Genomic DNA, 17,319 nt, shown 5'->3' with positions numbered 1-17,319 from the left:
ATCAGCAGGGAAGGGAAACCAGCAGGGTTCCTCCTTCCCCTCGCCTCCCCCTTAACGACCTTTGTTTCCCAGCCAGCCCCTCTCCTTGAAATCCCTGGGGAGTTGGGCAGAAAGGGGTCCACAGCCCACGGGCTCTGTGAGAAATGGCAGCCCTGGGTGAGCTCCAGGCCCCCTGTGAGAGCTGGCTGTGGGGCCGCAGAGCCCACAGCTCGGCTGCCAGCAGTGATTTTTAAACATGCGCCCTATAAGCCTGGTTGCTGAGACATGTTGTCCTGGAGGCACGTGTCTCCCTGCCAAGCCAGCTGCGTAGGGGAGAAAAAAAGGAGGGGGGGGGATAGACAGACAGACAGACAGACAGAGCCCAATTAAACCCTCCCCTGGCCAGCCCCTGACACTCCCTCCTGCATTTTCCAGTCTGTGGTTAACAGCACTCAAAGGGTTCCATTAAGTCATCAAGTTTTACAGGTTCCTTAAAAAAAAAAAAAAAAAAAAAGAGGGAGAGAGAGAAAAGTTTGGTCATGGTAGGGAATGAGTGATCAAAGCTGAGCCAAAGCTTCCTGTTACACCGGGACTATATATATATCGTGTCTTTAATGTTGAGGGATGTAAGCAGGCTGCTAGGAGGCTGGAGCACACTAGCTGACTCTCTGCCTGATTTCCCAGCTCGCTGAGGTTTCTTCCACCGACCACAATGAACAAGTTCCTGTGCTGCACATTTGTGGTAAGTCCCTTCAGAGAGGTAGATAGGCTTTAAGATGCAGTACGGCTTCAGAGATGAGACTGTAAAGACCCAGGGCTTTTATTTTGTATTTTGTTTTGTAGTTTTTCTGTTTCGTTTCGTTTTTGTTTCGCTTTTGTTTTGTTTCTTTTCTTTTCTTCTGCATTCTCTTTGATTTCCTGGTAAACCTTTTTCATTTCATCACACTGAGTTTTCCTGGTGAGGTTTGGAGTGAGATGGACACGTCCAGCTTCAGGGAGGAAGCAGAGATTTTGTTCACATTCTTAAGGTAGTGGCATGATTTGGTTTCTTTTTGCCTTCTTTTTTATCTTCCTCTCACCCTTGGTAAGGCGTCATTGTACTGGACTAACATAAAACACTGTATCTAGGAATGAATTTTAGAAATAGTAGGCTGGAATGTTTGTTTTTGATTTACAAAAGCTCCATCCTTGCCTGTCTGTATAATCTTTCTTATAGTGGCACGAGTCAGTGTCTCAGATACTGGCTTTCTTTCCCTGAAAAACCACTGTGGACTCCAGAAAAAAAAAAAAAAAGCACAAGCATGTGGTGCTTATTTTGGCTTAGAAAATTCGGCTTCATGTGCAAGAAAATGATGAATTAGTAGCTGTGTCTGTAGCTTTTACAGAAAAAGTTGGGTTATTAAATCTGGTATAAGCCCCTGCTTTAATAAGTTTTTGTTTACATGGCGATTTAGAAAGATACTTCCAGATACAAATTTAGAGGTGTTAGCAGTGCAGTAAATCTTTCAAAATGCCACTTAATCTATTTAGCTGCATGGAATTTTGTATGATGTCAGTTTAATTAAAACCTGCAGACAGACAGATACTGTGTAACATCTACTTAGAGTCTATTCATCTTTTGGATAAGAAACATTGAAATAAAAACATTAAGAATAATATTCAAAGTAGGGTATTATATGTCTGTGCAGTAACTTGTTTCTCGTTTGTTTTGGTGAATACAGTGGCATTAACGTTGTGGTAGAACGTTAGTTTTGAGTTCCAGTTATTTTGAAAGCTCTTTATAAATGCCCTGAGATTTCCAGGACCCGATGAGTAATACATGTTTATTACTTTCTGTAGAACTTTCTGAAAGAGCTTTTTGAGAAACAAACCAAAGTAATTAATGGTGCAAGGGAAGCAAAAATTGTCAGGCTCGTGGTTGGCAAATTGAAATGCAAGGCAACCTTTTCATCTAAGGTATGATGTGCTTTCTTTTTCTACAGGGAAGCACAAAATGTCAATTTGGGAATTTCAGCAAATAGCCTGCTATCAGCTTGGCTTCTTATCTCTGGTTGTCATAAAATAATCACATCAGCATTTTGGTTTTAATTAGGTGTAATGTGCCTGTTCATGTTCTTTCACAAAGTAATAACGTTTGGTGAAGTTCAGCATAATCCTCTGGCAGTGGAGTCTCTGAGCTGAAATATATCACAGTGACAGGAGTACATACCAGACAGCTTCATCATTCAACTCTTTTTTTTCTCCATTTAAAAGGAATTTATTTCATGTTATTGTGAAGTTTAAGTGCTGTCAGATGTGCTACAGCTCAGAGAGTAGTTTTAGGATCTGTTTTTATAAAAGCATTTGTAGGAGGCACAACAGCAGTTGAGGGTTGTGTGTGTTTGGCTCACATACCTTAAAGCCAATTTGGAGTCACCATAGCTAAACCGGACAGTTTGGACATGGTGTACTTCCAGCCTTGGCCTCTTTGCTAGTTTCAGAAAGGGGACCTGCTGTGGTAGTGCATGCATGTATGTGTTGTTTGTTGGAACTCTAAAACAGCTTACAAACAGACAAGCGTTATGAAATAAGATGGAATAGAAAGAAATTCCACAGAGCTGGCTCTCGTTACTTGTCACGTAACTATCTTGACCCTTAAACTTGACCTTTCTCTATTTTGGATCTCTTGGGCACATGTGACATGCTTTTTCTGGCCTGCCTGCTGGGTTTGCAGTGTGTAGGCAGTGGTGGCTTTGCAGCCTGTGAGGGTAGGAGTTATCTTTCTGTCTGACTTTCATTCTTTCTTTCTGTTTGTCTGTCTGCATGTGTGTTGGTTAAAAATAAAACACCAAAGTTACCAGAAGAATTTTTTAAAAATACTGTCAGAATTTAAGTTATACACACTTTTCTAATCTCATTGAAACTTTAATTTTGCTCCTTTTGTAGTAACTTTCATTCTAGTGGAATTACCACTCTGATGGTCCTCATGGAGACAGATACCTGTTTAGTATTTTTGGTATTTGGTATTTGTCCATAATGTTGGACTTACTGTTTCTTTAGCTACCCCGTCAGTTGTTAGTGATTCTGTTCAATGCAGCGGTAACCTGTAGTCCTGGTGGTAAAATCCCAGGTTTGGGTTAGCTGTACGTCTTGCTGTCACTCTGATGGATAATGTTGCAAAATAGGTTTTATTGATAAGATACAGCTTTTGGTGAGTAGCTGGTTATTCTTTCCTGCTTTCTCCCTCCACAAGCTTCAGGGAAGATGTAACACATAAATGAAGATACAAAACTGCTCTTCAGCTGAATGTCATTCTCCTCCCATTGAAAATGAAACAATAGTTTAGACCCTTAAATTGCTTTGTGAATGACAACTAGCTGTGCCTCACAAAAGTCTCTACAAGATTTGAATTGCTAATGTATCACATTAACAGATGAGATGGAGAAATGAAGATGGTGGTTGATATCCACAGTTTTGAATACAGGCAGCTCAAGAGAGTCACTAGTTACATTTCTTAAACAAAACAGTGGCCACCAACCTACAAAGCATCTTCTATTCAGAAGTAGGTCCTGTTACATCCAAACTGAGTAGATTGCATTGAAACAGCTGGCAGAATGGTGGAACAGCTTTATAAGCAAATCTCAAACCAGCTAAAATTACTGTTTTAGCTTTTCTTGTTTGAGATTTGAATATTTCCTGGCTGGCCAGATGGATGGAGGTCATTTCTCCCTACATGACAAATATTTTATGCTAGCTATTTACAATAGATGACCGTGGATCTGATCCAGCATGACAATGTCTTGTACTGGATATATCTAGAAATACTGTTCTGATTTGACAAGCTATTAGTATGGGGGACCTCTTTAATACCATTCAGTGTTATATTTTGCCACAGGGATTTCTCTGGGGTCTGTGGGTGATTTCAGTGAGGCATTCTGCCTCAGGACTGAGGGCCTCCTACCTTAGCTTTGTCCAAATACTTTGTGTAGAAAAGCAAAGTAGGAGAGTTGTGAGGTTTTACTTTCAACCCAATGCAAATAGTAGGAGTGATCTGACAAATGCTCTCAATGATTATTTATCAAGCAGGAAAATATGCTTAGGAATAGTTGTGGAATGCAAGACAGAAACAGATTTATCTTTCTCAGCAAATTAAACATTCTCCTTTGGTTTGCAACCCAAAACCACAAAACCAAGCTATATAATAATATTTTTGTATGTTGAAAAACCACTTTATTTTCTCTCACAAAGCAGTGATTTAAGGGGATGATGCTTGAAAGATTTTTGCTTTATTGGCTTTGTCTTCCAGTTCATTTTAATTCAACAAGAAAAGGCAAGCAGCTCTTTGCCTTACATTTAAAGATGAAAGAAAAGGGCGTGTACTTTTTTCATGCCTGAGATCTGAAATGAAATTTTACTATCACATCATTTCTCTTTCAAAAGCAGCTTCTAAGGGCTCAAAGAAATGGACTGCACAGGCCTTTTATGTGAGGATTGACTGTTCTGTGTATGCTGACATAAGGATGGTATGGAAAAATATTGCTTTAGGCCTAATGTGTTGAGTGACAGAATCAAAGAATTGCTTTTGAGCCTTGGGTAGCTCATTTTTCGATTAAACATACTAAGTAACATTACACAAACATTGAACTATTAGAATATTTACAAATATTAGTCCAATTTTGCTATCATCCTCTAAGCTAAAGGCTTCAGTATGTTTATCAGCAAACCCTGCTTTCAGTTATTTCAGTATATACTTGCATGTCACTGGCTTACACTGAGTTTATACTTCAGTATTCGCAGTTCATCCCAAGTCCTTGCATGGAGATGGCTAATATTGAGGTGAACTCAGGGTCTGTCCCAGGGTGATGGAGGAGGACTGAGTTTTTCAGTCCTTTCAGAACTGGGGCCAGGGCTCTAGAGGCGAATTTCACCTGATAGGTTGATGGTTGTAGTTAATGATACTAGATTTTGTTTTGTTTTGCTAATTATTCTATTACTGATAGCTTTTCATATTCATAGAACAAACAACAACAACAGAAAACAGGGATTGCTTTTTTAAGCTGAGCCTTGCATTTCACTACCCATAGGATCACCATTTACAACTGAGTGTATTCTGAATCAGAGTAACAGTTACTTTATTGAGATGAACAAGGTGCTGAGTATCATTGGCTTCCATTGGTTTGGGAAAGTGAAGGATTTGCTTAGGGATTAAAATTGTAGAGGACTGCCTATGTCTTTTGTGTGTATTCCCCAGCTCTTCCAGGAATCTGAGCAGCGTATTTGCTTTCAGAAATGTGTCAAGGGCTATACTTGAAGTACTTCGGTTTCTTGCACCTGCTTCTCGGTAAAAAGCTGTTTCCAAACTTCCTCTGACGAGAGAATCCCCTTTTCATTTGCCAGCATTATTCTTTAACTGAGAAAGTTCTTCTCTTTCCATGTGTGTGCTGTCTCTACTGAATCTATAGGTATTGTTTTGACTTGTCAAGCTATTGCCTCTTCATAGCGAGGGTCTGCATTTCCTTCTCATCTTTCTTGACACCTCTTCTGGTCTGAATTAACCTCTCCTAAACAAAGATGAACAGAATTTTATGCAATCTACTGAATGACAAATCTGTAACTTTGGCCAAGTAGACTCCCAGTTCAGTTTCTTAAAGTTTAAAGGGTAAAATGAAGCCAGACTTCAAGTTCCTTAATTCTTTCAAACTGGAACATGCCTTTTTCTCCACTAAGTGCAAAACAGTCCAATGACAGCATGATTTTGGGAGAAATCCTGCTTTCTGTGCAGCTCTTGGGAAGACTAACAATTCGGGATTAGGAAGTTCTGATGACTGCATTTACATGTGCTCCAGTGGTGCTATTCCTTACAGCAGAGAATCAGAAGTTTAGTCCACCTGTATGTACGGGCATCTAGCTCAGTCAGAGGCTTTACATGACTGAGAATTTGCTACCAACTTGGTCCTGGCATGGCTTAAGAGAAATGTCAGGAATGACATAAAATGCATTTAATTAGCATTTTAATTTGATTCAGGAACATGTTTTTGAAGAGCCTCTCCTGATCATCCTTGTTTGCTGTATTTCAGTTTGCACATCAGAGCAGACTTAGGAGCGCACAAGGTGGATTTACAAAAATAAACTGAATTGATGAAATTAAATCCAGAGACGGACTCCAGAGATGTACCAGATGTGCCATAACCACTAATGCATGCTCAGTCCGTGATAGCAGATTGAAGTTAGTCCCAATTAACCCCTGCCAAATCATGCATAATGTGGATGTCAGGTGCTCAGCACCATCTGTTTTGCTCTACAAATCTGCTGTAACAGGTGACCCAACTTGCTAATCTAAGCACAACTAGGGGGATGTTTGTCAATGTGTCTTAGGCCAGGGGAAAAGACAATTTAGTGAAGTTCCCCTCTAGTTTATTTTGTGAAAAGAAGTCCCTCATTCTGTTTACGCCAAGTTGCTGCAGTAAAACTGTCAAAAATCCTGCTTACTCACCTTCCACCACCTTTCCTGCTTTTTTGCAAAACTTCTGAAAAACTGTTTTTACTTTGGCACTTGGTTCAAGGATAACTTCAGATTTTAAGGTTGTTTGCTAATAACCAGAATAGTCACATGTGGTTTCTGCTTTCTGTCTGCATAGAAGACAATCTTGCAGATCTATTATCTGAGTGATATTAAGGGACTTACAGCAGTCTCATGAAGAAGGATGGTATTGGGGATTGTAGCCTAGAAATGTACTTAACAGCATACTAATGGCTGCACTGAGTCTAGGAAAAAAAATAACCAGGAAGAGTTAGAAAAGGGGCTAAAAAGCCCTATACGCTGTCTGTGGCTGGATCTGATGCACAGAGGAGATTTAAGAGAAAGGCAGAAATATAGTGATATTTTTCCAAAACGCTCTTCCAGACTCAAGCAATTTGTGGTTTGGGATTTCCTGATCAAGAGGCGATGTTTGTGTTTTATTGACCTTTATGTGAATTTTCTTCTTTTACTAAGTCCTGTTGCATTTTGCACCCAACCACTTAGGATGTCCTGTGGCAATGAGTTACAAATGTTAACAGTCAAACCATAACAGTGGTTGGTAATCTAGCTCTGTGTTGAAAATGGTGTATGAGATGTTTTGGTAAAATACCAAGATATTAATTACATTTATAACGTTAGTTTGACTGAAAGGTCTTTAGTTATAATTGTTTACTTAGTAAGAGTTTGACCCAGCGTACATATGGCTCAGGCATGGATTATTGCAGCTATGTAACGTGTTTTTGGGAAGAAAGGGAAGACAGGTGCAATGTGTTATTCTATTAAAAACACAAAGAAAACAATGACATCCAAAGACTGATAGTCCTTCTAGTGACACTGATATATTAATCATATTATTATGTTTATTGGTTACATTCATTTAGATGAATAGTGTTCTGCTTGGCAGTAATAGTTCATAGCAGTTTGGTGTTCCAAAGTTAAAGCTTAGCATAGTCTCACTCACATATTGTTCAGGTATGGTTTTGCTCCTCTCAGTCCTTTGCCGTGTCATAATTTTTTTCTGAATGATACTATAATTAAAATTTGAATCAATTCCTCTCTGCAGCTGTGCTGAGTTGTTATTGACTTGCTTCACTTAGCAATTGGGTCTTCAGGAAGGGAGTGCCTCCATTTTTCCCCACAAAACCCCATGCTCTCATACCCCGATTAAAGAAGTTGAATTATTTTAAGCTGTGAATCATCCCCTGCAGCTCAACCTCTCACTTGCCTCTCATATATGATTTCCAGAGTAAATTGTCACGTAAGAAAAATAGACGAATTATTGTCATTCTTACTCCTGCATGTTACCAGGGGAAGTTGATCAGCCTTGAAACGGTCCACCTAACCGTTTGGCACCTGCCAGTGCGTGAGCAAGAACAGCGTAGGCACAACCTGCATATCTGGTTGCTGTCCCTAATCATTTTCACAGTTTCATATTTTCAACTGTGTGTGGTACTGTCTTGGGCTTCCGCAGACATCTGCATGAAATGTAGGTTTATTCTTGTCTTTGTGGCATTTGTGCCGCATGTTGCAGTCTGTTATGATCTGTGAATGGAGTGCATGTGTCCATGAAAGCCTGGGACTCCGTGGGATATTACGATACCTATTCCTGAATAAAAAACAGAGAATAAAACCTGAATGTTCACATCAGTAATTGATGTGATTATCAAGACTTCCTTATTACTAGCGTAATAGCGGTAGATTTACCAAGGGTGGGTGCACTTTTCATCAATGGAAAGCCATTCACTTTCAAAAAATGTGCTGCACCCTCTTGTTAAATAGACTGCATGAAACAGATCCAGTCATTTAAGAAAAATGGAGCTGTACATCATCAGCAAACCTCAATGATCAATGAGGAATTTCTTACAATGGAAGACACTGTGCATTGAAATCGCAAGAAAAAGTGGATTCCCTACATGTAGAAATAGACAAGTTACAGGGTGAAGGGTAACTAGAATAGACTGTGGGGAGTATCCATACTATCTCCATTTCATTCTCCAGCCTGTCTAGGCATAGAGATATCAAAAGTGGATTCACAGACAACATGAGAATGCAATTAAGAATATTTTGAATTCCTAATTTAGGCATCTCATATTACTTGGTGCAAATGCTCTGACTTGTGTTAATGCAGGTGAATGATTTAATTATCTTTTCCTGCCTTAATAAGAATTTCATGTAATAAGTGCAATGCTGTGGCAAAAGTGAGGCTCTTAGGTGAAGCCTCTTCAGGAAATTTAGAGTCTAAGTGAATAAAAAGAGTTAATTCCACTTACGCTTTGGGGACATCTACTTGGAAAAGAGGAAAATATATTCTTGAAATTGAATGTACAACTCTGTATTAGCAAACTGGGATTAAAATAGCAGCAAAGACCTTCAAAGCTAGATCTTTAATTTGAATGGATACATAGATTTTTTTTTTTACTCAGAGATAGTTTACTTCACATTTATAAACCATACAAGTTTTAAAAGGGAGGCAGCATGTACATCCGTGTTCTCAGTGTGAAGCCTGAGCTCCTGGTGAACCCTGCAGAGTAGGGGCTGTACTTAGGGAAGTAAACGAGAGTCCTTTTTTTGGTGGAATCACATAACCAAAGTTTTTGTTACAAGACCAAAATGACGTGATATCAAGGCTGTCTCTACAGAAGGGCAGACCATTAGATCCTAAATCTCACAAGCTAAGCAGACTTGGAGGAAGCAAGAGGGGTTGCAGCTGACACCGGACCTGGTCCTAGGACAGTGTTAAGCATTCTCTACCTGTGGTTTTAGATAGGAATTGAAAGCATTAGCTTGATCTATTCCAGCTCATTCACTTAAGTTCTTAATGCACCTTTCATTAACTGTAGCTTTCTCTACCTTTGTCTGAAGCTACCCCTTTATACTTGCAGTGACTGGCGTGTTTTACCCCCAGAGCTGCAGCATTTCAGGGAAAGATTAAACGGAAGTTGTTAAAAAGCCACCTATATTGTTCTAGCCATTTGTTGCTGGTAAAAATACATGTTTTAAGGAATCACCCTTTAAATGTATCTGTAGCAGTAGTGCACTATGTTTGTCAGGTTTGTATGCTCAGATACTTCCCATTTCTTTTGCATCCGAAGGGCTTGATACTCAAGAAGGCAAGCGTGGATAATCCCTGCCTTGCTGTACATCAACTATGATGCCAGTGAAACTAGTAGGCTGTGTTTGCTGGTACCAGGGGGCAAAGATGATTGTCCAGTGATATTAAAAGGTTGTAAGTGGGAGAAGGATAGCTTCTGCAGTTCTGTAAGAACAAGGAAGTACTTATGTTAGGAAGCTTTGCTGGATAAGGCCCTAAAATTTTCCCATTCTAAGACAGACATGGGAGAATCTGGAAGCTGGATAATTTACAAATTTGAAACACAAACATTTTTTGAAAATAGCAATGTGGATAGACTCACAAAATCATTAAAACATAGGTTTCTTTGAGTCTGTGGTGCCCCAACGTGACCAATGTTTTCTTTCCCTGTGGCTAGCTCTTGGACATCTCTGTCAAGTGGTCCATCCAGGACGTCTCTCCCCGCAAGTATCTCCATTACGACCCAGGGACATCTCGTCAAGTGATGTGTGACCAGTGCCCTCCTGGGAGCTACGTAAAGCAGCACTGTACAGCTACCAGCCCGACAGTGTGTGCCCCCTGCCCGGATCAGTACTACGCCGAAGACTGGAACAGCAACGATGAATGCCAGTACTGCAGTGCCGTTTGCAAGGAGCTGCAGTACGTCAAGCAGGAGTGCACGAGCAGGCAGGACCGCGTCTGCGAGTGCATCGAAGGCAGGTACCTGGAGCTGGAGTTTTGCTTAAAGCACACGGAGTGTCCTCCTGGATTCGGTGTCGCTCAGCCAGGTACGTTCCGCTACTCAATAAGCAGAGAAGGAATTAGCGCTCTACAGCATGTTGAAAGCTTGTGGTGCTTACAAGATTAGGAAACAAGCTTGTCCAGACGAAGGTGCAGGACAGTAAATTGTAAAGGCAATTGAACCTGTTCCTAGTCTGCTTCATTTGGACCGTAGCCAAAGGAACGTTTCTCAGTGGAATACCCTGCTCCTACTGTAATATATAACTTAATGGCAGTAGCAAATGTAGCAAATTGCACTCTAATGAGAAACATGATGGATTGCCTCTTTTAAAGGAACATTATCTGGAATGTAGTATTTGTGTGTGTGATAAATAATAATGTTTTTCATTGTGAAATCTGCTGTTTCAAGCAACTGTATATCTTGACAAACACCAGGAGCACTAAGTGTTTGACACCAAGTGTATAATTATAACAATATTAATATAGTTCTAGCAGCACAGCAATATGTGGTAATAATTAATTATCATTGTCCTAAGTGGAACTCTTTGGAAACTGTTGCTATTATCATACAAACAGCCATTTCTTTGTCAAGCGGACTGGCACTGTGCTGAATGTCTGATGGGGATATGGAGTGAAGCGGCGCTTTTCAGTGGAGTGTATTCTTCATTCGAGACAACATAAATTGTTAAACCAATAAGTTCTTCTCTCCAAACAAAATACATTATTTATCATTTGGCAAATGTCACGGCACAGTTTAGCTCCCATATTTAATACAGCCTGAAAGAATTGTAAACTGTCATTGTACTGGAGACTGATAACTGCCTGGAGAAGAGCCTTGAGGAAGGGAATACAGAAATTAAAGGCATCTTATACACAAACCTGTAGGCAGCTCATCTCCAGAGCTACAGAACTACTCCCTAATAGTTACATGTATAGAGCGAGAAATCCTAGGACCAGCTGTACATTTTAGAGCTGTGCTGAGTGATAGCTCAGGAGGCCTTTCTCTGGTTATAAACATCACACTGGAGAACATCTTTAATGTAGGGAGTAATGTCACTGCTCCCTGAGTAATTGGTTAAGAGAGCTCTACCCTGATGCCACATCTGCTCTTGCCACCATTAAACATTTCCATGCAGTTCCACTGGCAGCAGCCACATTTCCATGTTATAAACCTTCATTAACCTACATCATTGTAGCTAGTGGCTTGGGTTAATGAGGTGCTGCTGCCGTATCTCAGCAGCAAGTCAAAAATTACAGAAACAAAGTGCTCAGAAAGCCCACCCAGGAGACAAAGAAAGAAGCAGAAACTGTCCAAGCAACCCTGCAAGCACAGTAAAACCATGCTGCATAAATTTGAATTCCTCAGTTCAAAATGAAACAAACTTTGGAAGAAGATCAATTGTTGAATCGTGTAATTTATTGGAAAGTCGGTTTCCAAAAACCCATCAGAATGAACCAGCTAAACCTAAGCAGACCTCAAACAAGGAGCGAAAACATTGTAAAAATAATTGCGTCCCCCTGTTTCAACAGTCAGTTTTGGAGATGAGGCATCGACTAAGAATTTAATGGGCATAGACCACGTTGTCTTCCTGCTATACGATACTGTTGAACTTTGGACTGACGTAAGTTCAGATGAAATAAAACCTGAGCATAGAAAAATACGCTCTCACTGCCGCACAGTGTGATTCAGAGCCTCGTTCAGAGCATACAGCATTAGAAATGAAATCCGACCATTTCCCCGCTGCTGGTAGCTAGTGATTACATCGGGCAGATTGCTTGACTTTGGTCGTCCCCACTTCTGCATGTAAGCGACTCAGGTTGTGTTCCCTGCTGCCACAGTCGGCCCCGTACCTGGCAGAGCTTTGGGTAGCAGCCCGCTTGGGAATCGGGGCTGCTGCAGGGCAGCATTATCTCCCTGCCACGCTGCCGCTTCCCCACAGGAGTGGGGGATTCCAGCCAAACTGCAGGGAGAGGCGACACAGCAGACGGGCTGCGGCAGTTTGTGCCCTGAACAAGAGTGGGCAGATAAGCAGCGAAGCAGAAGCTGGCGAGGCGGGGAGATTACTTTGTGCTCAGCCCTGAGAAAGCTGGTGGATTACCCGTTTTATTTCCCTCTTGTGCCACGAAGGTTACAGGGGAAGCTCTGAACAGGCTGATGTACCGTTTGCAGGGACTGTCCTTTCTTCCCCTTCCTCGCTGATGAAACACGTGTCTGTAGTAGGGAAAGTTGCTAAAACTTCAGACTTCTCAGAAAAAACAATTGCTGCCTGCTCAGGTGCAGATGTTGGCTGGAGTTTTGTACAAACCAGAGCCGCTGGCAGTGCCTGCTGGGGAAGCAAACACCAGGGCAGGCGTGCACGCAGCCTTCCCCAGCCCCTCTGCTGTTGGCTGCAGAAATCAGAGGGTTTGGGAGGGTGGCTATGCACAGGGGCTGTGATTTCCAGGTGCACAACAACTAAAAAATCCCCCTTTGTGTTCACTTACTGTCTGATGAAAGAAGTGGTAGATCAGGTGTATGCAAATACTGTTTATTTCATGGCTAGCTGAAAGCTCAAGACTCTTCTTCTCTGAGGAAATGTCCCAAATAAATAAAATCTACTTAATTGCTACCATTATAATAAGCATCCACATGCGAATACTACCAAAATACACTAGATGGAGGCACATTCATATTCAAATATAGTTTCCAATTATTTGCAAATAATTTTAAGCATGTGCTTAAGTCCATGTTCAATAATGCAGTATTAGATCTTAGACCTCAGACACTTGCTTAAATGTTGGCTGAATAACTGTGAATTAAATGAAAAAATAAATGTATGTGTATTAAATATTTTTCCTATATTAGATGATGCTTTCTTTGCTTTAAAAATATTTCAAAGAGCTAAGATTCAAGCCCAGAAAAAAAGTTCAAAACTGTTGGTGAAATTATATTTTCCTGTATAATTTCATACTTCAGAAGTGGAAGTACTTATCAGAGGGTCTTTAGTTGATACTTAGTTGAGTTATTTTTGGCTAGAGCTAAAGTACTCCCTTTGAGTACGGTTCTATGCGGTTATTACAGAGTTCGATTTAGAGGAATGTCTTGTGCCATTGAATTATTTTACGGAGTATTTGTATGGATGAAGTGTGAAGGTCAGACATCATGTAATATCTGAATACACTCAAGTAATTACTGACTTAAAGACCCTTACAGAAGTTGATAACAAGTGCATTTAAGAGTACTGTTTATTCTATTACTTTAACAGTAACATTAATCTCTGAAAGAAGTTTTTTTTTTAAAAAAATTGAAGTGTTTTTTTCATTACCGTGATTCCTTCATAGACTAGATATGTGAAAAACAGAAGCCATCACAATTTTGGGAAGAATATATATATGTATTTGTTTATTTTCTTTTTTTTAACCAGTTGAGGTTATATATGATTGGGTGCATTGTTTTCCTGTTTCCACAGGTACCCCTGAGAGTGACACTGTATGTAAGAGATGTCCAGAGGGATTTTTCTCCAACGTAACATCATCCAAAGCAGCCTGCCAAAAGCACACAAACTGTAGTGCACTGGGTTTCAAAATAGCATTGAAGGGAAATGCAGTTCGTGACAACATCTGTCAGGAAAATACAGATGCATCACCTCAGAAATGTGGCATAGGTATGTACCACGTTAAACAGGAGTGCTCTGAAAACATGCCTTTGAGTATTGTTATAATGACAGTATCAGCATTTATGATAAGGATACCTACTCATTTGCCTGCTACAGAACTGGATGTAGTCAATGGAACCTGAGCACAGAGAGCAACAGCACTGTAAAGACTACTTCCTAGTTTTAGTGTTTTTTAAACAGTTTTGCTTAACATCCTTGCTGCATGCCACTTACTCCAGAGACAAGCAGGGCAACAGACATTACAACAACTGACATATTCTTTTTTTTTTTCTTTTCGTTTCAGATGTAACCCTGTGCGAGGAGGCTTTGTTTAGGTTTGCTGTTCCTACTTTACTCGTGCCTAACTGGCTGAACTTGCTAGCAGACAGTTTGCCTGGGACAAAGCTTAGCACAGAAAATGTCGAACGGATTAAACAAAGGCACGGTTCACAAGAGCAGACCTTCCAGCTTATGAAATTATGGAAGCAGCAGAACAAGGAACAGGATATAGCCAAGAAGATTAATCAAGGTACTGTCTATTGATAGCACTTATATTGTGAGCAACCTTCTAAAGAGGGTCAGATTCCTCCTGGTGAGGTGTTATGCTCTCGGGAGGACCCACAGGGCTTGACAGAGATTTATTGATGCAGTAAGCACAGTGAAGCTGAAGGGAAGCAGGAAGAACATTTTCCTCATCAGCCCAGAGGACTGACTTCTTCCCAGACTTGTAGGCCACTTGGGAGTATGTGGTGTCACAGCCCAGATCCCCCTGTAAGGCTGTGCAATGCATGAAGAATTTTGATCAGGTGGGGAAAATGTTTCCTGCAGTTGTATTTGAGCAGTGGCTGCTGAGGTTAGAGGGAGCAGGATGTATGCAACTGAAAGTACAATTTGCTGTTTTTTTTTTTGTAAAGTGGAGATTGATAGCTTGAACCAGGACATCTATTCGCAGAATGGGAACGCATGGGAATAAGGAATACACAGACATGCATTCCCTTCTTACTTTCTGGTATCTATTTGTTATGCCAATTGACTGCTTTGTTGGTGCTAAATCTGCCAAGACAGGTGTCAAAGCTGAAGTAGTGTTGCAATGTTAACACTGAGGTTATTATGAAAGTCAAGCTAACTTTTTCATGTAAGCCACCATCAACAACCACCACATTTGCATGACCTTTTGTCCATTGGGAATATCTTTGAAAAATGCTGCAGAAATGTATTTTTTTGCCTCTCCTTTTAAATATGTATGCTTATGTCAGATTGTGAAATGTCTAGAACGCTTCAAATGGAAAATAACTATTTTAGCAAAGGCTGTCTAGACATTTCTGAAGAAGAGCAAAGCTATCATTCACTGGAAACAAATATTAGGAGTCCTGTCATGTACACAGAACAGTTTACAAGATAAATTAAGCAAGCTTATGGAAATAAATACTTGCTAGTAACTTTGTATGTAATTTGGGGCTGTTTGTATTTGCGAAGTTAATTACCTTCTTAAGTGCTTTTCAAAATTGGAGCCTAAAAAAACAGTATTGCTGAGAGAATAATTTGAAATAAAGAAAAAATGGAGCAGGAATATTCACTGCAATATTTTGGAAGATTTTTACAGGCCATTGTACAGTCGTCATGCATTATACTTACCCGTCTTTTCTTTTTGCTTTCTATAGATATTGAACTTTGTGAAAGTAGTGTCTTAAGGCATATTGGCCACCCAAATCTCACCTTTGAGCATCTCAGCACACTGATGGCAAGCTTGCCAGGCAAGAAAGTGGGAAAAGAAGATATTGAGCGCACAATGAAACTGTGTCAACCTACGGAGCAAGTTCTGAAGCTTCTGAATCTGTGGAGAATAAAGAATGGAGACCAAGACACCATCAAAGGTTTAATGTATGGACTGAAGCACTTGAAAACATACCACTTTCCAAAAACAACCATACAAAGCCTGAAGAAGGTCATTAAGTTTCTTCAAAGATTTACAATGTATAGATTATACCAGAAACTCTTATTAGAAATGGTAGGAAACCAAATTAAATCAGTGAAAGTAAGATGTGTCTAATTCAAGATATTTTTCATTCTCCACTGACAATTTTTCTCTAATTACTGCCAGCAGTAATTAAACTGGAACGTTGTTTCCCTACATTATGTCTTACTATTTATAGAAATGCCTGACTGGAATAGCTCTAAGTCTTTTGCAGTGTTCTTGGAGATTTTTTTTATTTTTTTTCTTGTTTGTTTGTATGTTTTTGTTTGTTTTTAAATCACTTGTGTAAAAGCTGTTAACCTGTTGATAACACTAAGAGCCTGATTCAGCATTTTTGCACATTCAGAGTTGAAAAGCCCCACTATAGTCACTAGAGGAGAAAAGAATGCTGGACCTGGCTCTAATACAGTATTTGCTATTTATATTCTTTGAGGTATAAACATTTTTGTTGTACATATTTATTAAGTTAAATGGAAATTGTATGAGACAGAATTTTGGGAAGAGAAATGAAAAGCACACTGTATATTTTCTAGTTAAACAAAAATGATCCCATATATTTTTCTGGCAAAATTTTGTAGCATGCTCTAAAAGTTCTTAATATCTTTACCTTTTGTATTTAAAGAAGTATTATTACTTAGTTTTATTTGTATAACTTGTGGTATCTTTGGGTAGGGATGTTTTAATTTATCCAACGATTTTAACTCAAATGTGGTGAAAATATAGCACGTGACCTGAATATTTAAATATTCTGTGAGGAAGTGAATGTACCATATTTAAGAAGCTGGATTTTTACATAGAATTTCATAATCTTATTTTATAAAACAATTAAATTTTTCAGTTTACTTTTCGACTGGTGTTTTACTTCTGACTCAGAAGTAGGAACTAATAACAAGGACATTCCACGTGGGTTTCGCTGCTTATCTTGGGTTTGGCTCTTTGCTAACTCCCTCCTTGGTCTAGTAGTTAATATGTGAGCCAAGTAAATATTGACCAGCACTAGCTTTTCACGGTCACTGTACAGGTGTAAAAAAAAATGTAGAACATGTTAAAGTGTTCGAGTTAGAGGGCCCGGTTGATTTGATGCAATCGGTTACAACTCCATAGATGTATGTGGCCCAACATCACTCTTGGCCCGGTGTCATTCTTGGAGAGCTCACAACCTTTGCCCTAACCACAGCTTGTAATTTTATGGAGGAAAGATGATGCACAGGCCCTGCCGGGCTTGGAAAGCCTTACATTTTGCCACTATGTTTAAAGGAAGGGAGCACAGAGAGGTCACATTAAAAAAAAAAAAAAATCACTTACCATTGCCCTCAGTAGCAGAATGAGGCACCTGCACAGAGATGGACCCTCTCTGCAAAAAAAGGACTCAAAAAAAAAAAAAAAAAAAGGGAACAGACAGTGTATGAATGTTGTTATC

The 17,319-nt window shown here is 39.8% G+C and overlaps 1 protein-coding gene across 2 annotated transcripts; it reads left to right on the top strand.

Moving 5' to 3' along the window:
• Positions 1-250: 250 nt before the first annotated feature.
• TNFRSF11B (TNF receptor superfamily member 11b) lies at positions 251-16,741 on the top strand. Of its 2 annotated transcripts, none has more exons than XM_035556280.2 (5): positions 251-721; positions 9,967-10,336; positions 13,739-13,933; positions 14,229-14,453; positions 15,586-16,741. In XM_035556280.2, the coding sequence occupies exons 1-5, from the start codon at positions 692-694 to the stop codon at positions 15,972-15,974; spliced, it is 1,209 nt and encodes a 402-aa protein (XP_035412173.1). In that variant the 5' UTR covers positions 251-691; the 3' UTR covers positions 15,975-16,741. The 2 variants fall into 2 exon arrangements, with proteins under 2 accessions (XP_035412173.1, XP_050565140.1); XM_050709183.1 differs by lacking the exon at positions 251-721 and adding an exon at positions 824-1,007.
• The last annotated feature ends 578 nt before the right edge of the window (positions 16,742-17,319 follow it).

The sequence above is a fragment of the Cygnus atratus genome, chromosome 2 (genome assembly GCF_013377495.2).
Source record: "Cygnus atratus isolate AKBS03 ecotype Queensland, Australia chromosome 2, CAtr_DNAZoo_HiC_assembly, whole genome shotgun sequence".
Lineage (NCBI taxonomy): Eukaryota > Metazoa > Chordata > Aves > Anseriformes > Anatidae > Cygnus > Cygnus atratus.
This window is presented reverse-complemented; position numbering and strand designations above follow the sequence as displayed.